The following is a 26,038-nucleotide window of genomic DNA, read 5'->3' on the forward strand; positions in this document are numbered from 1 at the left end:
TTAGTGGATGTGTATATAAATGGTGGAATTACTGAATTGGTTGTTGTAACTGGTATGGGTATCTCCTTTTTTAAAAAAAATTTAGTTTCTATTTTTGAATATGTGTTTCAAGGGTTACAGTGAAAGGAGGTCTGTCACTCTGTCACAAGGATAGTGTCATCAGTGATGTCATGAGTGATGTCACTGACCATGTCATGAGTGATGTAATATGCGACGTCATCAGCAGTGCATTACACGCACAAGTTATAGTGAGTCCAACTAACTATAATGTGGAATTTCAATGGTTTTATGTCAGTAAAATTTCCAGCTAACTATAACTGGTGTGAAACCTATGGTTTTTTCAGTGAATTTAATAGGTTTTTAAATGCTAATTCCTAACTATAACTGGTGTGAAACCTATGGTTTTTTCAGTGAATTTCATAGGTTTTTTAAATGCTAATTCCGAACTATATATAAGGCCCCAAACCTATGTTTTTTTCTTTGAATTTCAAAATTTTGTTAATAGCAAATGTCTATAGCTATAAAATGTTATAATATATATAGCGCTATTGCCGCGAACGCAAACATCATCGTGACGTATTGCGTAGCCGCGTCCACGTGATACGCACGGCGTAAGCGCACCCGGAAGCACTCGAGCGAATACGATCGTGCAACGTAAACATGTGACGCGCTTACGCGACGCGCCCTGGGGCGCGCCGCGTAAGCGCGTCGGTCATGTGACCTGAAAATAACCTGAAAATAACACTTTTTATTGGTGCAGAACAGTTTTGGTTTCATAATGATGAAATCCCTGGTCTTGTGACCTGAAAATAACACTTCTCATTGGTTCAGGCCCTTTTTTTTTCCAAATGATGAAAGACCCCACCTTTTTTCCTTATTCTGACTTTCAGCCTGATTCATCAAGCTGATTTGCGCTCGCAAAGGGCCAGATTCTGAGAATCCCTTTGCAAGTGCGATTTTTGCATTTGGGATTCATCATCCCAAATGCAAAAATCGGTAATTGCGAATTCGCAATTTAGCGAGGAATCTCTATTTGAGATTCCTTAAATGCAATTCATCATCCATTTTTAAATAGCGAATTTGCAATTTCGGCCCGCTATTTACCGCGAGGTCAAACCTCGTGGTAAATAGCGAAAACTTAGAAAAATGCTTTTAAAAGCATTTTTCTAAGTTGCATGTTGCACACACACATGTCCTTTGGACATGTGTGTGCGCAACACCTGTTAAAATTTGCATTTAAGGGGTGCTACAGGGTGTCCTTTGGACACCCCTGGCACCCTTAAAATCGCTATCTTATTTGCGATTAGCAATTTGCTAATCGCAAATAAGGAATGTGTAGGAATCGTATTTTATTTTGCGATTCCTACATGAATACCGTTTTGCGAGTCTCAAATAGCGATTCCTTATGAATCGCTATTAGAGACTCGTAAAACGGTACTTTGATGAATCAGGCTGTAAGTCCTTTGACTTAGGAAGACCTGTTTTGCAATCTTTGAGGTATATTTTGTACTTTGAAATGGCTTCAATAGCAGCAGCAGCTGGAGCATCTGCACCACCACCACCACCACAACCACCAAGAGGACCACCACAAGATTACATTGGTGGTCAACAAGAGGAGGAGGAGGAGGAGGGGAGGAGAAGATGGCTACAAGAACACAATACCCCATACCAGCCAAAACCACACATTGTATGGGAGTTTTTTTCGATCCCAGAGGGCAAGAAAAAAGTAAATGCGGCCAAGGTGACTTGCCTAATCTGTGGCGTGGAACTTTCCAGGGGAAACCCTAATAAGAAATACTCTTTTGGAAACAACACCATAATTCGCCACATGCAGCTCGGGCATCCAATCAACGTTTCTGCTGCAGAGATGAGGGAACTGGCCAGTAACCTTCCCCAATCTTCAAGCTCCACGTCCCAAAGAAATCAACCCACTCCAACGGGACCAGAGGCAAGGGAGACGATCCCTTGCATTCAGCCACGGTTTGGGGATTTCCGTATAACATGTATACACTGTGGTAAGACCATCTCCTATGGTGAACTGAGCATAAAGCTCATCGTCCTTGCTGGGGACAACCACAAATGCCCCAAAAAACCCTAATTTTTTCTTATTTTTTATTCTGCTCCAGTTGAGCCATTTTTTCGTTTATCCCCATAAAAATACCAAAAAAATATAAAATAGTTCATAAAAGCCAAAAAAAGTACAAAATGTTCCAAAAACACAAAAAAAATATAAAACAACAAAAAGAAGAAAAAAAACAGTTCTTTTTAGAACTACCTCCAATTTATAAAAAAAGGCTACATTTTTTAATAACTCTGTGGGCCGCTCCCCGGTCCGCTCCCCGGTGCGCGTACCGGGCGCTCCCCCCATGCAAATCAAAAAAATATATATATATATTTTGCACCGTGGGGCCCTTTTATAGCCCCCACATCAAACCTAGGGGGTCAGGGGGGTCTACCCTGCCCCCTTATGGTCATTTCCCCCCTTTTTTTTCCACCTCTTGTGTCTCTATCCTACCGAGACACAAGATGGCGGCCGGTCCGGACTGTTTCGAATGTTTACAGACACCCGAGAGCCAATCTGCTTTCCGTGCGCACCTAGCGTGTCGCGCCCGCTGCGCTCCCCGGTGCGCGTACCGGGGTGCGGCCATAGATATATATTTTTTTGAACCTAAATTACTCAAAATCCACCGGAGCACATATCTTAAAAACATAGCAAAGGCACATCGGGCTACCAGTCCCTACAATTTTGCCAAGTTTGGTGGAAATCCATTCAGCCGTTCGGGCTAAAAGTGAGTTTGACCACCCTATGGAAATTAACATGGGGAAAACACGTTTTTGGACCCCCCTTTTATCTCGGCCCCCGCTTGACGAATCCCCCCCAAACTTTCAAGGAAGGACCGGAGCTCCGCGAGGCAAATTTGAGGACATTTTCAGGCAGATTCGTCAACCGGCGCCAAAGTTATTCCAAATAGAATTTTGAGATTTTGCATTGAAAAAAATCCTAACTATAACTACCTACTGGCGACCGCCAGTAGGTAATATATATATACACACACACAGACCGGCATGACTCATTTCGTCATATCTGCCTTTTTCAAATGCCCATGACACAAGTGTTGCAAATATTAAATTTTTTAAACAAAAATTGCCTTATGGTGATTGGTGGAAATCCACTAGCGGCGCGGAGAGTCATCACGATCTTGGCACTCCGAGTCCGTTCATGCAGGCTCTCGACAGTAAGTACCTTTACAATCCAACAGTGGGCGGCGCATGCTTCTTCCCCTCATGCACACCGACGTCATGATTAAACAATTACAAGCCTCTCGACCCTCATCCAGCCGCTCTCGCCCCTTCAGATGTCGTATATATATATATATATATATACACACACACACATGCACACACATATATATTATTATATATGTATATATTTTTTTATCTCTACTCACCTCTAAACCCTAAAATCACCCTTCCCTCGCTTTACCTCTACCCACCCTTAAGTCCTAATATCACCCTTATATCCCTTTACATTTCTAGCCAGCTCTCGACTGTAAAAATCACCAAATCACCCATACCTCAATGTATCTTTTTCCTGCCCCTTGAACCTAAATTCACCCTTACATCCCTTTACTTCACAACCCTATAATCAGCTTACCTCTCTTTAGCTATACCCATCCCAAACCCTAAAATCACCATTAAATTCCTTTATATCTACTCTCTCTAAAATCACATTTACCTTCCTTTATCTTTACACACCCTACAGCACTAAAATCCCCCTTAACTCTACCCACTGTTAAACTCTAAATCACCCTTGCTTCACTTTACAACCACCCACCCCATAATCCTAAAACCACCCTTACATCCCTTTACCTGTACTGAACCCTTAGCTCTAAAATCACCTTCACCTCTACCCGCACATAACCCCCCCTTTCTGTTAAATATCATAAAAACGTATGTTATTTAAAAGAAAATATATATATATCTATATATATATAGATATATATATATATATATATCGATATATCGTTTTTGCACATGGTGTAGAGAAGGAAAATTAATAAAGATACCTTGAAGGTAACTGCCGTGCTGTGGACCTCTTTGTGCTGTGGATGCTCAGCGGGGATCTGCCGAGTTGTTTTGCAAAATATATATGTATATATGTATACATATATATATATATATACACACATACTTACTTGTGTGGTAAAGTACTATGCGGTAAAAGATGCACAGTAAAAGTAAAAACCTATTAAATGTACTTACCTGCATGGTAAAGGCAGTGGCTAAAGGCAACTTGGGGTAGAGACTGCAGGGTAAATGTAGCATGCCATGTAGCATGCCTTGCTCTGAGTTTCTGGTGCACATATGAAGAATTTATGGTTGGCAAGAGGTGTTTTGCATTTGGCCCAGAGATTCCACCATTCTAATAGTAACTAGGTATGGGCGGATTTTGCGGATCCACGATCCGCGGATTTTGCGGATTTGCTTCCAAGCCCAAAGTCAGGCGCCCCGAAGGGCGCAGGGGTCCCTTGAGTGAGCTGTCCATCATAGTGGGTGAATGGCGGGAAGACGGTGCAAACCGCAAGTGTGTGGGCGGGGCCAAACGGGCAGGGCTTCCATGCGAGTTCACACATGCTTCTTGTGTGTATAAAAGTTCAGAGAAAGATCAGTTCAGCAGATGAAGAGAAAGAAGCTCCTGGTCACAGGAACAGCACGGGTATTGCGCTCGTGAAAGTCAAGGATGCAAAAGCCTCTATCCAGCATCACAGCTGATTTTCCACGGTAGATTTGGGAAGAAGGCACACCTGCCTCGACGACGCTCACGATTGTTTTTGGGCTCACAGGAAGGGCATGTTGTAAATATTTTACGATGGCGCTGGCAAGCTGCCAACGCCATCCTAAAATACTTACTAAATTAGCTTCAACAGGAAGCTCTAATAGATAAAATAAAGCAGGTGCGAGCACCTGCTTTATTTTATCTATTAGAGCTTCCTGTTGAAGCTAACTTAGTAACTATTTTAGGATGGCGCTGGCAGCTTGCTGGCGCCATCGTAAAATAGTTACAAGTTGACACGCCAGCCAGGCTTCAACTTTTGCCCCCGGAATCCGCCGCTCGCGGATTTGTGAATTCGCGGTAAATTTGCGGGAGTTTGCGGATCGCGAATTTACCGAAAATTCGCAAAATCCGCGAGCGGAACGGATATTGCGCTCACACCTAATAGTAACATCCCAAATCCAAGAGCGTCAACCACTCAAATCGTTTCATTTCAGATACACGACTGTCAACCATTTTAATAGTATCATTCCGAATCTTTTACCTCTGCGCTGTTCATGATCCATTAGACTCTTTGCCATGTCCACTCCCAGTCTGGGGAAGCTTTCATCCTTCTTAAAGGTAGATACAATCTGCAGCTCAGACCTTGAGAGTTTAGCCTCATCGGAGAAATAAAATCCTGTTCCATAGCTGGGTGCTGGAACTGAATCCTAAAAGAAGAGCATCAATAAGTTATCTGGCCATCCTGGCAATTAGCGCATTAGAGCATTTAATAATAACATTAACCATTCATTGAGGGGGTGCACAACACCAAATTATCTCTTGATTTGTCTCGTGTAGTGGTTGTTATTCAATTCGGAAGCACCCATGCTGTCAGCCTAGGAATTTTGAAAGGAAGAGCCTGCTTTTCTGGAATTTGAACATGTAACCAGGCCAGTTACGATTAAAAACTAGGAACATTTTTAAGTAAAACCAAAGACATTTCAGAATAACCCAGGGCCAATTTTTAAGAAATACCAGTCGGGTAATGAGGAACATTCTGAAAAAAACTATTAACATGTAGGTGTTGGAAAGCTTTATACTCTGGAGAGGAAATCCCAGGACCATTAATGAAGGACACAGACATTTAGAAGGAGAGCCAGGGAATTTGGGTTTAAATCAGTAACATGCGGTGTAAAGCATGGGACACGTGGATGAAACCCCATGGGCATAATTGAAAGCACCATTGAATTTTGGCAGGAAAAACGAGGATTCTTGGAACTAAAATCAGAGATACAGGGACATTTGCAGATAAATTAAGAATTATTTGTGAACAAACCAGAAGCATTTTGGATCAAATTAGGAAAATGATTAGGAGGGATTGCGATGCTGTTCGTGGAACAATTACAGAGAAAGGAATAATTAATTCACACCATTCAGCTGTGAATATAACGAAAGCAATTAAAGACTGATAAAAACTGCAGTTTTCGCACGAAATATAGAGAAATGAATTATAACAAGACATAAAAAGGTTACACATTATCACATTACTTCCAATGTGACCGCACATTTTAACAATTATAAGCTCCCACTTTCCAATTTTTTTGGCAGACTTTATAGAAAACAATATAGGTGTAGTGCGAGTATAGTCTGACCTGCCTACGTCATGCTCTGCCAAAGACTGCTCTTGGTGATAGCCCAGGAGCAAAGACTGCAAGGAGGATCCCCACTGTAGCTGGTTGGAATTATGAATTTTGAACTTATCACTCACTCAACCAGAATGGCCAAAGTTTCATACCTATGCCTCCAGTTTGAGATAAATGCTGTTTTACCTTTACTTGGTGAGAGGTTTACTGGACAACCTCAGATGGGCTGTTGACCTGGAACAGGCCTTTTTGAAATTGCTATTTTTGCCAATGCATGGGAACAAGCCAAGAACACTGGAGGAAGGCCCATTGCTGTGACGCCCCTTGATAAAAGAAGATGGTTTGATAGGTGGAGGGAATCAGACCTCGGATCAGGAGGACAGGGAGTCAGGCTCAGCTGAAGCCAGCATGCAGGCCGTCTCGAAGAAGTGTGATGGCTTGGAGCTACAGAGAGCTGCAGCTCATCTGGCTAGAGCCAAACAAAAGACATCTGCTTTTTAATAGGGTGATGAAGGTGCAGATCAGGATCGGACTGGGACAGAAAATAGGCCTGGGCACCAAATTATAAGTGGCCTCCATTAGTGAACCACATAGATTTGCAAATCAGACTAGTAGATACGAGGCAAGGGTATTTTGCAAGGTATGGGAGACTGCATGCATTTTTGTTTGCTGCAGGCAATGCTTGTAGTCATTTTAGGGGAATCAACAGTACAAATCGGCCCACCAGACCATAAAACAGGCCCACAAACTGCTAAAAAAAAAATCACCCAGACAGGGATCCGTCAGACCAGCCCATCAGGCAAAGCGTGACTGCCCTATAGGCCTGTCCGACACTGGTGCAGCTAATATTCCAAAACAAAATGTGGCAAGTCTGCATCACTGTAACTCACCCCATACAATTCCACGACTTGCGAGAGAGTCTAAATCACCCTTTTTTAGCATGAGAGGGACACCTTTCCCCATAGGTCTTTGGCTAATGTCTGAGACTGACTAACTAAATTCTAGAGTTATTTGAAAAATCTTTCTAGCTAGCCCTTACAGTTACTGAGATATAGTAGATTGAAGTAATGATTGTGCCTAAAGTCCTATATCAAAGCTCCCCAGTTGCTACTGTGAACCATTGGATGGCAATTGACCTGTGCCCCCACCCCCGTATCTGAAACGTATGGCCATATAAAACATTTCACAAAATAAAGGCTCTGCAGCTTGGTATTGCCGTGGTATCTGCTTTTGGTCTAGCACCTGTGGAACTATCTGTGAATTAGGTACTGTATCGAGCATCAACTAATCTGCTTCCGCACTGTACCCAGTGCCCTTTTGCCAACGACCACCAAACGGTGTTAGCTGGGTTAGGTGGACACTGGCCTTTGATCAAATCCTTGGCACCCTAAATCCATCATGTGTTTTTGAGGAAATTTCGGTTCACTTGTGGGAGGTAAATGGTGGTCTTTAAGGTGTTTAAAGACAAGTTTGTACTTAAAGACTTTTTTCTCAGATTCACAGCGCCCTCTACCGATACTCACTGAATTCACCGAAAATAAATAATGTCCTGAACCTGCTGTGGCTTTGATGAAGCTGTCGTAAGAGAAGTGATGTGACACTGCTTCCGAAGAAAGACAAGATTTCCCGATGGGTTACATTGTCTATAGGCTCTAAGGTTAATTTGATGCTACTATGCTCATGAGCAAGTACTGCAAATGTCTTTGGGTCCTATGCATACTCCAGAAAGTACTAGAACTTCCTGGCTTGTTTTGTTATTTATCACTTTAATTGCCCTGTACTTCTCTTAACTAAATGATATCTACCTGTTAAAAAGAAAACAGCTGGGACATAGTATTGAGTTTATTGTGTGTGATCACTGTTATACAGTGTCAGGTTTCAGAACGTACAACCACTGGGATAAATATTGACTGCCTGTCCAATATTCAAATTAAGGAATACAATATACAAAGGAAGTAACCTGACTCTCTCACTGGAACACAACAGTTGTACCTAATGCCCTCAGACACCAGAGGTGAGTGACAATCCCCAAGAACAACAGCACTCAAGAGCCAGAGAAATGGTTGTGTAACATGTTTTCATATTAAACCTTTACACGTCGCAATATGGGAATTTACAATTTGAGGCATACGTAGATAAATAATTTTCCCAAAACCACATAACCTTTTTGTCAATTGAAGAGACCGGGATTACAATCTAGGCATGTAGGAATTCAGAGTCAGAAAATACATGCTGATGAGTGTACTCAACATGCACACTCTGTTACTTCTGAGAATATAGCTCCTAAAAGTTTACTTGTGGGAATATAGTATAGCTATTTGTATATGAGGGTTCCGGACCTACACTTTACCAGTCACTGATTTAAAAGACCGACAAATATGGATGGGGAAGGAGATTCTGACTTAGAAGCCTGGGCTGTAAAGGGCCCCTTACAACCGACTCTATCCTCCAGTATGGCTGTTGACCTCAAGTCTCATGGAGAGGCCTCAAATCTCGGGATCCCAGGCTTAAAGTTACTCTGAGTTCTACCAGGCATGTGAATAGAAATAAATGAGTTAAAAGAGTTTGCTTGCTGTTGTGATGGTGTAAGTCAAAATGATATTCAGAATTATTCTTTACAAAAACAGTTGTTATCTGAGGAAACCTATTTGTATTTAGAAATTCTTAGAACCGCAGTACTACTGATCCAAATTGAATTAAATTGAACTGAATTTGTAATTTATAAAGCGCTATTATCACTCCTAAGGGAGCATCTTGGTGCTAAGTGGTATAAAAAGTCAGAGGAAGTACTTGAGAAGTACAGCAGAGTCAAGACGCTGGGTCAGTGAAATGTCCTTTCAAGGTTCTTCAGATGAGAGAGTGACAGATAGGGTCAGAGGCTGAAAAAAGCCATGTCTTCAGCTCTTTCCAGAAAAGGGGTTCTGAGACAGTATGTCTCAGCTCCATGGGGAGCTGGTTCCAAGCCTTGGGCCCTAAAAAGGTAAAAGATCTACCTCCTTTAGTCTTATGCCTAAATTGAGGAGGTTTAAGGAGATTCACGGCTGAAGATCTCAGGGGCCGGGAGCACATGTAATGGGTAAATCTAGCCGTACCGTACTTAGGACGCACAGCTCCGTAGGCTCTAATAGTAAGCTGGATGAATTTAAAAAGGACTCTCTTGTGAAGACCGTACCAGCCACACAGGAGGAGGAATCGCGATCGTCCATAAGAAATCAATCCGCATATCAACCAGCTCTGACGCCAACCTCGCCAACTCCGAACACCTTCACTTCCAGATCCACATCGACCCCAAAACCACACTCAGAGGCACCCTCCTCTACAGACCACCAGGACCCCGCGCAAAATTCAGTGAAGACATCACGGACTTCATCACCCCACACGCGCTCCCCTCCAAAGACTACATCCTTCTGGGAGACCTCAACTTTCACCTCGAAAAGATCAACGACCGCAACACCACCACCCTCGTGGACAACCTCGCCAACCTCGGACTTAAACAACTAGTCACCTCCCCCACCCACATCGCAGGCCACACACTCAACCCCATCTTCACATCCAGCAACCATCTCTCCTTCAGCCACACCACGGAACTCCTCTGGACTGACCACAGCTGCGTTCACTTCACCTACAACAAACAAAAACCCAGCATCCACCTCCAACCTACCCTGCAAAGAAACTGGAACAAAATCACCACGGACCAAATCTCCGCATCACTCCTTCAAAACACCCCAGCCCTCTCTTCTAACGCTAACGAAGCCGCCGCCAACCTCACCCTATGGTTATCCAACACCGCTGACACCTTAGCACCACTGAAAAAACGTCAAAACAAACCTGGCAGCAAGAAGGCCTCATGGTTCAACGATGATCTCAAGAAGTCCAAGAAACTCTGCCGCTCCCTTGAAAAGGCCTGGAAAAAAGACCCTACCACCAGCACCAAGGACGCCTTCAAAAACGCCACCCGCACTCACCACCAACTAATCCGAAAAGCCAAGAAAACAGCATTCAAGGATCGACTTGACAACAACGCCCACAACAGCAAGGAACTTTTCAACATCGTCAAGGAATTTTCCAATCCCTCGGCCAACTCCAACGACATCACCCCCTCTCAAACCCTCTGCGACTCCCTAGCCTCATTTTTCCACAACAAGATTGCAGACATCCACAACAGCTTTGACAACCAACCCGGAAACCAACCCACCCTTCCATTTGCTGATCATCTCCCCCCCGTGAACACCCTCAACGACTGGAACCCAATCTCCACTGAGGACACCATCCGCCTGATGAATTACATCCACTCAGGATCCCCCACAGACCCATGTCCTCACCACATCTTCAACAAAGCAGACTCCGTCATAGCACCGCACCTCCGAGACGTCATCAACTGCTCCTTCAACTCCGCCACCTTCCCGGAAGACTGGAAACACGCTGAACTCACCGCCCTTCTGAAAAAACCCACAGCGGACCCCACCGAACTCAAAAACTACCGCCCCATCTCGCTTCTTCCATTCCCGGCCAAAGTCATCGAGAAAGCTGTCAACAACCAGCTCGCCGCCTTCCTCGAAGCCAACAAATCCCTCGACCCCTCACAATCTGGCTTCCGAGCAAAACACAGCACTGAGACCGCCCTCATTGCAGCAACAGACGACATTCGAACTCTACTGGACAATGGAGACACAGTCGCCCTCATCCTCCTTGACCTCTCTGCAGCATTCGACACAGTCTGCCACAGCACCCTTTTACAACGCCTCAATAACATCGGAATCCAAGGAAAAGCACTTGATTGGATCACCTCGTTCCTCACCGGAAGAACCCAGAGAGTCCGCCTTCCACCATTCAAGTCCGAGGCCTCTGAAGTCATCTGCGGAGTACCACAAGGATCCTCACTCAGTCCCACCCTCTTCAACGTATACATGAGCCCCCTCGCGGCCATCGCACGCCAACACAACCTCAACATCATCTCTTACGCGGATGACACTCAACTGATCCTTTCTCTCACCAATGACCCCAGCACCGCCAAAACTAACCTACACGAAGGAATGAAAGAAGTTGCCGAATGGATGAAACAGAGCCGTCTGAAACTGAACTCAGACAAAACTGAAGTCCTCATCTTAGGTACATCCCCCTCTGCATGGGACGACTCCTGGTGGCCGGAAGCCCTCTGAAAAGCACCCACCCCGACAGACCACGCACGGAACCTAGGCATCATCCTGGATTCTTCACTCTCAATGAACAGACAAGTCAGCGCCGTATCCTCTTCCTGCTTCAACATTCTTCGCATGCTCAGAAAAACATTTCGCTGGATCCCCACCGAAACAAGGAAAACAGTCACCCACACTCTGGTCACGAGCCGACTGGACTACGGAAACACCCTCTACGCAGGTACTACCGCAAAACTCCAGAAGAAACTCCAACGAATCCAAAACGCCTCAGCCAGACTCATATTAGACATCCCACGCAACGAACACATCTCTGGTCACCTTAAAGACCTCCACTGGCTACCCGTCAATAAGAGGATCACTTTCCGACTGCTTACCCACGCACACAAAGCACTCTACGACATCGGTCCAGAATGCCTCAACTCACGTCTGTCCTTCTACACCCCCTCCCGCCAACTACGTTCTTCCAGCCAAGCCCTCGCCACTGTACCTCGCATCAACAAGACCACCATGGGAGGCAGATCCTTTTCTTACCTGGCTGCTAAAACATGGAACTCACTCCCCGCTTACCTTCGCCTCACCCAGAACCACCTAGCATTCAGAAAACAACTTAAAACGTGGATATTTGACAAGTAATCCTCCTCCCCTTCCTAAGCGCCTTGAAACCCTCTGGGTATGTAGTGCGCTATATAAATTCTTTGACTTGACTTGACTTGACTTGAATTGGCAGCCAATAGAAGGCTTTTAAGGCTGCTGAGACAGAAGAACGACAAGATTGTTTTAGTACTAGTCTATCGGCTGCACGTTAGACAACTTGCAGTTAAGTCGTTCCTGCATATAGACTAATCTATTAGTCTAATCTGGATGTGATCAATGCCACTGCTTTTCTAGCAAAAAGAGGAAGGTAATCAAATGTATTTTTAGTGATTTAATTACAATGAAGCACATTCCTGCAACTGACACCGCTTGAGGGCGAAAAGATAATGAGGAGTTAAATTTCAAGCCCATATCTTTCACTACAATTACACTATTGGGCGGGGGCAGAATTGGGCCACTATGTCTTAGGATAAAATGTGTTGTGTTTGCTTAAAAGCATGATCTCCGTTTTGTCGGCGTTGCACTTCAGGTGGTTAGTTTACATCCAACGAATAACCTATGTCAGACATCTATTCAAATTTGTTTTCGAGACAACAGATGTTTTATCCAGAGAAAGGATAAGCTGTATATCATCGGCATATGAAGCAGTTTCAATGCCAAAAGAGGAGGTCAATGAGATAAGTGCTTCTTCAGGGGAAATATATGGTCCTAATACTACTGTTTGCCTACGGTCAGTAAGAAAATATTCCAGCCATGCTAGGGCCAATGTGAGATGACACATTTTTTGATCCACTGTAGTAGTATCTCATGGGAAATTGTATCAAATGCAGCTGACAGGCCTAAAAGAATTATCACAGCATTCTTCCCTGCGTCCAATGCTAACTTTAGCTTGTCTGCCACCTCAAGCAGGGCTGACTCTGTCAAGTGTTTGGGACGGAAGTCAGGCTGGGGTGGATGCAGGATATTGGACTCCTCCAGGAAGGACATTAGCTGGACATTTACCAGTTTTTCCACAATTTTACCCAAGGCAGGAAGGAGTGAGATGGGTCGCTGTTGAATGCATGGGACACTGTGGAGCCTAACACACCATAACGACATTTCCTTACCCCCTGACCATATCATGGACAATCCAGACTTCCCACCAACACTAGGGGAGACCTCACACCCGCACTGCAGGGAGGGAGACTGTAGAATGATATTAGGCATGTTCTTGAAGGGAAATCAGTACCTTTTTGGATTGTAAAAAAACATACCACCTTCCTGACTGAATGCTTTCGGTACCAACAATTACGGCACTGGATTCTTCACCCCCAAATAAAGGCAGCGTCAACCCGTCTGCTGACAGAGGACGAAAAACTCCTCACATCATACCAGGAGACTAAGGGGTGGGTCTCCATCATTACAGACACCTAAACGTGGACAGGAGTACTCCAGCACACCATCAGCACATATAGACGGGAAAAACTGGAGATATTTAGAAGTAGAACTTATGGGTTTGGGAGTAAGCCTTCAAAATAATGACAGTCTGGTACCATACACCAGACAAACTCCACAAAACTTTCCCACAGACTGAGACCAATCTGTGTTGGAGAGGGTGCGGAATGGGGGGGTTCGCTGCATGTTTGATGGACCTGTCCAAAGCAACAACGCTTCTGGAAAGAAGTTTTATCCACATATTAAAGACAATACAGGAGTCACAGTGTCATCTGAGCCTTCAGTGACAGTACTAGGCCTGCGCCCAGAAGGCCAGTAAGGTTGTGCTCTGAAACACTGGTGCCTATTATACCAGTTACTGTTAACTGCGAGGAGGACCACTGCCAAACATTGGAAACAGAAGACGACTCCTGGATGGCACACATGGTGTGGTCATATTTGGGACTCAATGGCATCTGAGAACGTGATAAGTCGCAAAGACAAAGACGGGAGCAACCTTATGACCATTTGACAGCCAGTACTTGTATACATGGATGACGCACGAGGTGCGCTGACATGTCCTCCGAGACTACAAGTATTGAATTTGTTCAGCTAGGTCTCAAGAGAGGATTCCACCTCATACCCGACAGAGTAAGTTTTGGACCAATGCACTATTATGATACTGTGGGAGGGTGAAAGGGACTTTACAGTGTGGATGATTTCGTTGTTGGTGCGTCTGTGTGTTTCTATTGATGCACAATATCTAGGTACTGAATAGATTCACGGCTGAAGATCTCAGGGGCCGGGAGGAGATGTAATGGGTAAATCTAGCCGTACCATACTTAGGATGGACGGCTCTGTAGGCTCTAAAAGTAAGCTGAATGATTTTAAAAAGGACTCTCTTGTGAATTGGCCGCCAATGGAAGGCTTTAAAGACTGCTGAGGCAGAAGAACGACATGATTGTTTTAGTACTAGTTTTTCGCTGCATGTTAGACAACTTGCAGTTTAGAGGTTCCTGCATACAGTAAGCCTTCAAAATAATGACAGGTTGGTACTATACACCAGACAAACTCTACAAAATGTTCCCACAGACTGCGACCAATCTGTGTTGGAGAGGGTGCGGAATGATGGGGGTCCGCTCCATGTTTGGTGGACCTGCCCAAAGTAACAACGCTTCTGAAAAAAAGTAGTATCCAGAATAAAAGACATTACAGGAGTCACAGTGTCATCTGAGCCTTCAGTGACAGTACTAGGCCTGCGCCCAGAAGGCCAGTAAGGTTGTGCTCTGAAACACTGGTGCCTATTATACCAGTTACTGTTAACTGCGAGGATGACCATTGCCAAACATTGGAAACAGAAGACGACTCCTGGATGGCACACATGGTGTGGTCATATTTGGGACTCAATGGCATCTGAGAACGTGATAGGTCGCATAGACAAAGAAAGGAGCAACCTTATGACCATTTGACAGCCGGTACTTGTATATATAGATGACGCACGAGGTGCGCTGACATGTCCTCCGAGACTACAAGTATTGAATTTGTTCAGCTAGGTCTCAAGAGGGGATTCCACCTCATACCCGACAGAGTACGTTTTGGACCATTGCACTATTATGATACTGTGGGAGGGTGAAAGGGACTTAACAGTGTGGATGTTTTCGTTGTTGGTGCGTCTGTTTGTTTCTATTGATGCACAATATCTAGTTACTGAATAGAAGCGTTTTACTACCAAAAAATCAATAAACTACATTTGGAAAAAATTGTGAGATAATAATGCCACATAACAGATGTACTTACTACTGTCCTCACATTCTTATTTTATTGACCTGAGCACATTATTGACCTGAGCACAATGAAAGACTAACTGCACCCTGTAGAATCAAACGTCACTGCAGTGGATTAATTGGACAACAGAAAACTAATTTTTGTGATGGGCAGGATAGAGGCCATTGTGATCCATTTTTGCAACTCATTTAGTATAATTTTGGAAGAAAAGCTTACCGTCTAATATTTCACTGAAAGTAAGCGGTAATCTCCTGGATTACGCGGATCACCATTTTGTAATACTGCTGCTACTGACATGGCCCCCTTTCAAAACTCAGGATTTGTATGGTTAGCATTTTTTCAATACCACAACCAAAGGGGCAGCAGCTGGTGGAAGGTGTACTACCCTAGGGCTGTCCTTCATAGAACTATGAGCCAAACCATTAAGCACGGAACCAATATTACGACCAGACTGTCCATTGGCCAGCATTAGATGAGTGCCTATACCACGAGTAGAACAATTATGTGTGGTGTCACATAATAAGCTACCCCGAGGTATATTGCCCACCTGCCTTGGGGAACTCATGATTAAATGGGCGAATTCGCTAGAGATGTTCCCCTCCTCCTCAACCTGTCTCCCTATAGCATCCAACCCAGCAGCAGAGGATAGGCCTTCTCTGCCCGATCTACTTAAAGTTGGGGGCCTTGGATTAGATGATGAGGTAGTCGGCGGGGAGATTTAGTAGGTACAGAATGGTACAATACATTCGATGAAGTTTCAATTGCACGACCAATAGTTATCAATGAAGCTTCAATAGTATGGACATTAGGCATAACATGTAATTCAAAGTTAGTCAGTCTTTCTTCAATGCAACCTAACCTATCAAGGATGGGTGAGAGAGCTGACTGGAATATGTCATACGTAAGGCTCAAAGACAGTACTTACGGGGGGTGTCATAGTCAGTATCCCACTGTTCTTATTACTCTTCTGCATTTTAGCGCTTTTCTGCCTTTGCTGTCCCCCTCCTCTCTTCCTTTTTATCAATTGCTCTGGCCTTGTTACCATAGATTCCTACAATTGGGCTTTGGGTATAGGAACAATGCTTGTAGCCGCTCGTGTTTTGGCACCAGCAGACACACCCTTGCTCGCCTGATCATCAGTGGGTACAATATTTGAAACCTCCCCAATCGCCGATAAGTCCAGAGATGCGTGTGAGCGCTGACTAACACCCTCAGATAAGCCACCAGAGTCAATTCCTGTGACCACACAGCGTTCAGGCGTACGCGCCATTGACAAACCACCCAAAGAAGATCGTTTTGATTGGAGGGCATCTTGGGATAGTCAATGCTCGGTCAGAGCGATCTCGTGTGCAAGGACCGAGGTGGTCCTAATTAGAAATTGGTCTAAGGTCCCTGCAACACTCCCCCTTAAGGTGCAAGTCTGGGCTTTCCTTCACGAGTATTCATCTCAGACTGGAGGTATTAAGACACTCGAAACAAAGCCCATAAAATGAATGTCCCTGAAAGGCAGGATTTGGAAAACAATAAACAGACAGACCTGCTGGACCACTGAAGTATACGATGTAAGAGGGGGGGCCCGGCCCGGCCTCTTCCGGTCTACCACGGGCTCAAACGGGCCCGCCCTTGGGCCCGGCGCGCGTGAAGCGGGAGCAGCGAGGCGCTAAGTAGACTGCAAGCACGATCTGGCTCGGGTGCGGGCTGACTCCTCTGGAATTCTAGGACTCGTAGTTGCTCCTCAATCCCAGCAAAAAACAGTCGAAGCAGCTCCCAGTGGAGCATAGAATAACCAGCAGCTCCAACCCTCTTCTATCCAGGCCCAGCCTCACAGCGCGACGCAGCCGCTCCACTGTCCAGCCGAGTCACAGTGTCCCACCACTCCTTCAGGGATGTACGTTGTTACAACGCATGCTTTTACCACGCATGCCTTTACAACGCAGGTTTTTCAACGCAAGTCGTTACAATGACTTGCGTTGGGGGGTGCTGGATAGTGAATAGTTTAATTTACTATTCCAACTTCAGTCCCCGTGGATAGTAGGGAAGGTGTTATATAGTAAATTAAACTATTACCTATCCTTGAGCGCCCCCCAGCGCAATTCGTTGTAATGACTTGCGTTGAAAAACCTGCGTTGTAAAGGTACTGCGTGGTAAAAGTTGCATCGTAAAGGATGTTTCCCCTCCTTCAGCCAACAGCACAGCAGGGTGTAGGCAGTCCTTTAGGATGTAGCCTCGCATGAAACCCTATCCAGAGGAGGGCACACACAATACACCCCACAGTGAAGAAACCACAAATGGCGCCAGGCTGCAGTACTCCTCCCGAGGACACGCAGCACACATGGTCACAGCAGACAGTTCACCAATTCACCAATAATGGCGGCACCTGACCTCACAGGTCTCCGTGCTGTCTCTCAAGGAATAGTGCGCCTGCCGCAGTGCGGCGAAAGCAAAGAAGTCAGTCTGGACGTCCCCCCGCCTCAGGTAAAGGCCAGGTGCTAACAGCAGCCGGGGGAAGAAAAGCGGCAATCTAGCAGAGCGCTTCCAGGCATGATCGCAGTGCGGGAACCTGTTCCTGGCCGTACCTGCAAGTAGGCATGCTTCTTTCAGTCATCCTTTCAAGCTCAGCACCTCCAGACACTTAGCGGTCCCTGAATTCAGCCTAATATCCATTGTCCGTTATTAGTAATCTTTTTTAACGGATGACATGTGTAAGTAACTTCAGTTCTTCCGGGTTGCATGACAGCCATTCCCATTTGAGAGACGTATGGTTAGCAGTCACTCCATAATATAATAGTGTTTAATACCTCTTTGTTCAGTAAGTTCATAAATAGGCTATATGGGCTCAAAGCATTTAAATGTGTTACCTTTTTTTCAATAACACCAGTGACTTATTCAAGTACAACATATATGTGAAACTTGCCAGAGGCGTTACATTTTCCAGTTTGAGTTGAACATTCACTGATACCAAACAAACCAATCAAATGTTTAGGCAAACACCCATCACTGATACTGCTGCTGGTTAGAATATTTTCCCTAACGCCTCCCTACAAATTAATTTCCATAATAATTTCCTATTTGAAGTGGTAACATTGTCAAACACTAATGCCCAAGTTTTTTTGGTGGAGTTTTAATTTAAATGTAATATGAAGTACATTTAAGGAACTGTTTTTACTTTTCCAACTGTTGTGCTAATTGCGAGGTGCCTTATTTTCAATCTATCTCAATTGCTTCGCAATACTTCTTCTTATTCCCACTTGCACGTTGCACTCTTCCATGCACCCTCTTCCGGTGTCCCTCGTAGAGCAGCCATTTTGCTGTTTTTTGGCGCTCTAGTGGCTCTTTACTATAAGGTACTTAATGAAACACATACTGCGGACGCGCAGCGGGTGCACCAAAGGCACACCAAAGGCAAGCCCGTACGCGTCCGTCCGCGTCCAGCGCCAGACATGCTGCATGTCTACAGCCAAGTATGAAAATGTCTTCCGCACTATTAAATTAATTTGTTGTGACTTACGAATATCATATACCCCAACAAAATGTATGGCCCTTCAACATGTCTCAAATGCAAAGTCCATATGGGAAGCAGTCCTGACTCCACATCTACTTGTGCAAATAATTTAAGCAAGATATCATTATGTGGTGGACTTGTTAATGCTCTTTTCTTGTGTAATTATGTTCAAGAAACCCTTGACCTGCTCCTTTATTATGGCCTGGATTTCCTCTTTATTACAGAAATGTGTCTAAAGGATTGGTGCAACCCAGATATTGTTCAGGTTTTACCAGCAGGATACTCCATTCTCAGATAGGAGAGGACGATCTTTCGCAGTGGTGGACTGCCAATTATCTTCCAAGACTTTCTTCATTGCCGGACATTTGACTTAGACTACTTGAAAGGGGCAGAAAGCCTTGGATTCTGTTTCAAACGTAGCCCCTCCCTATCAATAACAGGGGTGGGGGGGTCATTTACCCGCCGCCCAGGTCAAACACCAGCTTTTTAGCATCACTAGGGTAAACTTTAGGCCCCATGGTCCTACACTATGCCAACTTCACTGTACTTGGAGATTTTAATCTTCATTTGGAATGTAAAAACGACCCTCATGTTGTCAACTTTACAGATACACTAAATACTCCTGGGCTCCGCCAGTTGGTGACACTACCTACGCACTCTGGTGGCCATACCCAGGCCTAGATGGAATCTGTTCCAACATGTCAAATTTCATATTGGAACCCCCTATTCGACAGGCCTGGCCTGATCATATGTTGATCCCTTTTAGTATAAATTTGCATCTGCCCAAGCAGTTTCCCATCCCATCGAACACAACATATATTAAAGTCCGTAAATGGGCCAAATTAGCACCAGATCCGAAGCTACAAGTGATTTGTCTAGAATATGCGTTTAGCAGTCTGTGCTTGTGGGGCATCCAAATGACATCCCATAATGTATGTCTCACAACAGCCCTGTCCATATGGTACTAATGTTTGCAGGATTCAACTCAGAAGTAATGGATGATATGTGGGAAGCCCAGCCCCTCCTCTCCCGTGGATCCATCATTATCTCGCTACTTTGATATTATTTACCGGAAAACAAAATGTATTCCATCTCTGTGCAAAATAAAACGGGTTCTAACAAAAAAAAAAAATCTTTTTCACCATATATTATTAAAAATTATATTAACCAATAAATAATGATGTTGTCCGTCTATAAAAACATACAATGTTGCTCTTAGCAATAAACAAGTCGACATAATCACACTTCTTGTAATAACGTATGTGCCTGTTTTATTTTGCTTATTTCAGTTATGTTTTAGAACTGCTCTTCAGTTATGTATTACATTTGCGTCCACAATACAAGCCCATAGAAGCACCCCTTTCCATTAACAGCCCTGGAGAACAGTAGAGTACATTACATAAGTACAATGTCCGTGCTTCACTAGGAAACATAGTAAAAATCAAGACATCAGGCCTAAAAAAGAGAAGTAAAATGTTGTTCTCTTTCAGAACTCTGTCTGCACACTTGAAATAATTGCCATTTTAAAAACAACTCTTTGCAGAAGGCTAAATTTGCATGGATAAGGAAACAAAACATGTTCATGACAAAGTTTATTTTATTTCCGCCCTGTTTGAACTGCACTTTAAATATGTAAGGATGTTGGCAAAATCGCTTTCCAGGTACACTGAGGTCACCGTCTGAGCAGAATGTTTACCTTAATAGTACATGTTTAATAACTGAATACAAAAATCAACAGCTGAATGGTGACCAATTAATACTTGCAAAGTTTCCGCACTGCGTTGTAACTCTTGTACCTTTCTTAGCAATATTTCATTTGTTTACGCTCGAAACTATATTTTGTTGAACATTATGCATCAAAAGGTTGCATAAATGACCGTGAAGGCAAATTAATAATTAGACAGAAAGCACAGTACACTTAACATTGCATAATTCTAGTGGCCACAATTAAGGGATTATATGCCTATCAAAATGGATCAGATCTTTCTTAATTGCAGAATAATTCCTAATGTAAGAAGACACACCCATTCATTAAACTATACAGAAATACCTTAAATTTTCACTTATTTCTTGCATTGTTTTGTAAGACATTCTTGTAAATGTAGCCACTTCGTAGTACTGATTGCAAAAATTATTATTTACTTGCCTGGGTGTGTGGCAGGAGTCGGGCTAATAGGGAGCATCCGGGTACAGAGGGGTACACGTCAAGTGATGATGGCGTCAGGGACGAAGGCCCATTCGGAGGCATCCCTACCTTAAGGCGGAGCTGGAATCCTCCCACATTGAGTCTTCCGCGGTCACTGAATATGCCCAATCTACAGTTTCCTGCCATAATACCAAAGGACAAGCATTAGAAAGAGCAGCCTTAAGGAGGTTGTGTCACTCTTGTTTGTATTGCTTGTAAATATGCTAAATAAATGGACAGCATTCAGGAACCAATCAAAGCACCCCTCAGCGCGTACTTTCAATTTTCCACATAATTACACAAAATCGTTTTTTACCCTTGCATTTTTGGGTTTGTAATCATGCTGATCCCATTATAAAATCAGGACAAGCCACAAAATGCTACGAAAATACTTGGACAGGATGAGCTGTCTAATCATAGAAATGGGAAACGTGACAGTTCAACCTGTATGTAGCTGAAGGAGAGTAGCTTCAATGCCCATTCAGATCCTCAACATCTCTTGTCACATTGACAAAATGGATGCCCCTTAGTGCCCAGTTACATGTTGAATACAATAAACACAAAGACCAATTCTTCAATAAATACATAAAAAGGCCCTAACCAAAATTGTTTTTAAACTTTTTTCCTACAGTCAGCATTGAAGTTACATACATAATCCATCATAAACACAATAATAGATGATATTTTATAGTAAGACACATAGGCCAATAATATGCATATCCTGTTTATTGCCCTTGCAGGGCAGCAACAAAGATAGAATGTTAAATCAGAATCAGAATCTTAAAACATTCCAAACGTTAAATAATCAGTACATACAGCCATCTTCCTTCTTTGTTGCTGCTTACACACAGATGAGTACTTTGCATGAGATTGAATATCTATATAGGTTTGGAAAGATTAAGGATACATTTTCAACAGGCTGTGTAGTTCTGTCTAAGATTGGAGTGCTTTTGTTTTCTTGAGAATGCCCCTGTCTTCATGAACCGCTGACATGAGCGGTCTACCGCAGGGTCCATGACCAGTTGAAGTCCACCCCACTAAAACCGCTGTGTGTGGAGACGCAAGCAAGCCAGTCAGTGCATTGATGATGAACGGCTCCTGCTGGGCATTTGTGGCGTAAATATTAGCTAAGGTGAAGGAGGTGGCACTCCAAAGTACCCTAACCATCAAGAGGCGCCCTTTGACCTCTGTCATTGTTGATGTTATCTTGCCACTGAATTCCGTGTTTGAGGGAATGCCCATTCCATTCTTTTTGGAATGGTTTGAGGGAACCATCGGGAACGCATGGTCGCAGGGTCCTTTGGCAGGAGGTGCGCCTCTTGCAGCAAGCAAGCTGGGGGCTCAAGCAAGAACAGGATCGCCACGCATTTCACTGGGTGATTGAGGCCTCGGACATTGAGGCTCACGATCTTCAGGTCCCTATCCATGGCTTACTTATAGAATTGTATATGTAGTGCTGGGCATACTGGGATTAAGACTGCGGAACAGTGACATGCCCGGAGGCCCTTCTTCCGCCCTTGCTGTGGGCCCTACCTGAGACTGTTACGGAGGAAAAAGAAAGAGGTAAACAAGAAACGATGAAAGGAAACCCCAAAAACCCCAAACTGTACAGTTCATATGAACATTTCTGAAAACTCGAATCAACATCAGTTAGTCAACATAGGAGAACACAAGGGTGGCATCAGCCAGTCGGGGCATAGGGGTCTCCATGACCTCCTTCAACTGGCAAGTCTTCATGTTGACACTCATGAAAGGGCGGCTGTCAACTGAGTTCACCCCTCCGAACCCGCCCGTAATGGATCTTCCCGCTGATGTTGCATTACCCACTCAAGAAGAATCTAACCAGTCAGCAAAGTGAGCACTGCCTTCCTTTCTTTCGCTATCGTCTCTGTGTCTGGTTTATGATTCAAGGATTGTTTCCCCACTTTACGCCACCGATGCAGCTTGCAGCAAGTACCCTTATGGTATTTACCGCCAATCGCCTGTGTCATAGATTCTGAGAGACCCAGGACCTCCTGTGCCTTTTTCAGGGATCTCAGCTACAGCAATTTCCCTTCATTTCGGAAAATGATTTGGCAGGGGTACCCCCATGAATTTGATATTCATTTCCCCCTGAGGTGGGTCATGATGGGACAGAGTTCACTGCGTTTATAGAGAGTAGTCATTGATAAGTCCTGAAAGAACGTTGGCGTATGCCCTTGAAATTGCACTGGGTGAGCTTTCCTTGCTCGGTAGGTCCCGCCGCACTTCCTTCAGATCTGCTGAAAGCTGCCCATGCATGGCTTGAAGATCCTCCTGGAGGGGCATGATGAGTGAGGTCATAAATGCCTTTGTGGCAGGACCATCAGCATCCTCTGCTCTATCTTGCAGCCCCGCTTCGCCCAGGGATGCTCTTTCCGGGGTCCCCAGAATGGGCTGTCTTACTAACATGTCCTTTAGCGACTCAGCAATGGTTTCTGGTAGGGTTCAGCGTTTCACCCCAGGAATGGTGTCCGGAGGGAGAGAACTATGCTCGTGCTAATTGTCGGCGGTGTTGTAGAGACTCAGAGACACGTCTCATTCGACTGCCATCTTGACCACGCCCCCATAACAGGTTTTTAAATGTGAGATGTTGATGTGATACATTGATGCCCATGGTGGTAGATTCCAGAAAAGCAAATTAATTTTGTTTAAACTCACGGTTGCCTTCACAAGTGCATCTTTCAGTTGAAGCGCGAGGCACTTTGAGGCAAAGTGGTTGAAAGCCTGTCATTCAGGTGGCTTGCGCATGCTTTGCAGAGCATGCAGCATTCCCTCGTGTATTTCTTTTCTCACTGTGAGGAGACGTATTTTGTAGGCCTGCCTGGCTACCATGAGGAGCGTGTTGCTCGGGCATCTTGCAGCATTTTGAACTGGGCAATTCAGATAGAGGTAAATGGCACTGTTGGCAGTCATATATTGGGAGCATAAGTTGAAGTGATTAATGGAAGGCAACACAGTGAGGAGAAACATCGGTCTGAGGAGTCTGGGAAGTGTCATTTTTAGGGGCAACATAAAAGGGCTGATTTTGATTTAAAGGTATTTGAGGTATTGTGAGATTTGGGAAGGGCAGATGCTGGGGAAAATCAGAGTATACATGAGGAGGTGCAGGCAAGTGTGGACAAGGCTTTCACAGCTTTAGCATCACAGGAGACAGGATGATTGTGTTGAGAGATTAATGTCTACATTGGGGAGCGCTTTGGAACTGATAGAGGAGGAGACCTTTCGGTCAGTGGAAGAGACTGAGTTAAGACTGGTGTGTAAGCTGAGGGACACAAGGCAACTCAGAAGAGGAAAGATTTGGCAAGAAACTGGGAAATAACCTAATTTGAGAGGACATAATGTTCCAAATAGAAAGAGGAAAATAACAGCTCAGTTGAAATTCAAAGATAGAGCAATATAGTTAAGAGGAGTCACAAAGTGGTTGCTTGTGGACAGTCGATCAGTAATGATGATGTGGAAATAAGTTGTATTTCTGTGTTATAGAAATCAGATGAGGAAGTGCAGAAGGCAAAGAAACAAAAAAGAGATAATAAAAAATCGGACGAAATGAAGGGCTTATTTGATCCCTTTTGGGAGGATATGTTTGATCCACTCCTCATTCAGGACCCGTTATCTCCTCAATGGATCCCAGTAGATCATGGTACACAGTATGTTGAACTTTAGATTAGGCAAAAAATGCTTAAAGAGGTGAGGAATCAGTTACAATCAGAGTGCCCCCGGCCAACATGAGTCACAAGGTGGCTTATACACCCGAGCTGGATCCTAAAATGATGACCATTCTAACTTAATCTGGGCAGAATCCAAGGAGGGGTTTGGACAAGGACCTTAAAGGGTGTCAGGATAGATTGTTGGATGTTTTGGACTTTTGACTAAGGTTTTTGATATGAGTGAAGATGCATATTCAAACATTACTACAATTAATGTTGAGGAGATGGGCCAATGGGCCATTGTTTATTGGGTAACACTAATACAGTGCTTTGTGTTGAAAGGAGGAAGAGTATCCTCATTAAAATAGCTCCTACATTAGCTGAGCTTAAAAGCCAATGGGTTATTTTTTGGTGTGGTGTTTGTGAATGATATGTCCACATATGTAGGGACATTTAATCCAATTCAAAAGGTGCAAAAAGATATAAGGAATGTTTTTGGTGGGATTGGGAGAATGTGGGTCGATTTCGGGGCTGTGGCTATGGAATCACAGAACGCTTGTTTTGCTCAAGGTTTTAGACCCTTCAGTGGATACCAGGTGCAAGGTTTCTTCCCACAGCGGCAAAAAGGAAAAGCAAGAGCTTCAAGAAGTGACAGAAGGGACAGAGGATAACAAGGTATGTTTGGCAGGAAGCCCTTTAGGTACCGTAATAAAGCTGGGTGGCAGACTAGCCCACTTTTTGTCATGTTGGAAGGACCATACAACAGATCAGTGGGTTTTGAAGACAGTACTGGGTTATCATAGGACAGCCAAGGCAGAAAAGGAAACCAAGAAATCGGAAGGTTTCAAAGGAACACGAGGCTATGGTCACTCAGGAGGTGAAGGTTCTTCTTGAGAAGGCTATCATAGGGAGGCCATAGAGAGATTCAAAAAGTTCTGAAAGCAATATATTTGGTGGTGAAGAAGGACAAAGAATTGAGACTAGTAATCAATTAAACGCATTTGAATGATTGGGTCAATACAATCATATCAAAATGGAAGGTATTCATTTATTGGGAGATCCTGTAAGGTAGGGAACCTGGCTAACTCATCTTGGCTTGAACGATGCGTATTTAATGGTACCAATATGTCTCGACAAAAGATGATCTGAAGTTTTAGTGGCAGGGGCGTGATGTGGAGTTTTTCATGTCTCCCATTCAATTTGATGCTGACTCTGTGATGTTTCACAAAGGTCATGAGGCCAGCTTTGGCTTGGCTGAGGTCAGGAGGTATATATATTAGTGTAGATAGTGTATTTGGATGTTGTTCTGATCATGGCAGAGATGAAGGAGTTTGTG

The 26,038-nt window shown here is 44.1% G+C and overlaps 1 protein-coding gene across 1 annotated transcript in view; it reads right to left on the reverse strand.

The window, feature by feature from the left end:
• Positions 1 to 26,038, reverse strand: part of LOC147729973 (uncharacterized) — a 1,004,770-nt gene that overhangs the window by 289,646 nt on the left and 689,086 nt on the right. Inside the window, exons 22-23 of the mRNA XM_086954938.1 lie at positions 20,996 to 21,174; positions 5,319 to 5,484 (exon numbers count right to left, since the gene is read on the reverse strand). Coding sequence (XP_086811064.1) covers positions 5,319 to 5,484; positions 20,996 to 21,174 — 345 coding nt within the window. The remainder of the gene's footprint in view (positions 1 to 5,318; positions 5,485 to 20,995; positions 21,175 to 26,038) is intronic.

This window comes from Lissotriton vulgaris, chromosome 2_1 (genome assembly GCF_964263255.1).
Source record: "Lissotriton vulgaris chromosome 2_1, aLisVul1.2, whole genome shotgun sequence".
NCBI classification, from domain to species: Eukaryota; Metazoa; Chordata; class Amphibia; order Caudata; family Salamandridae; genus Lissotriton; species Lissotriton vulgaris.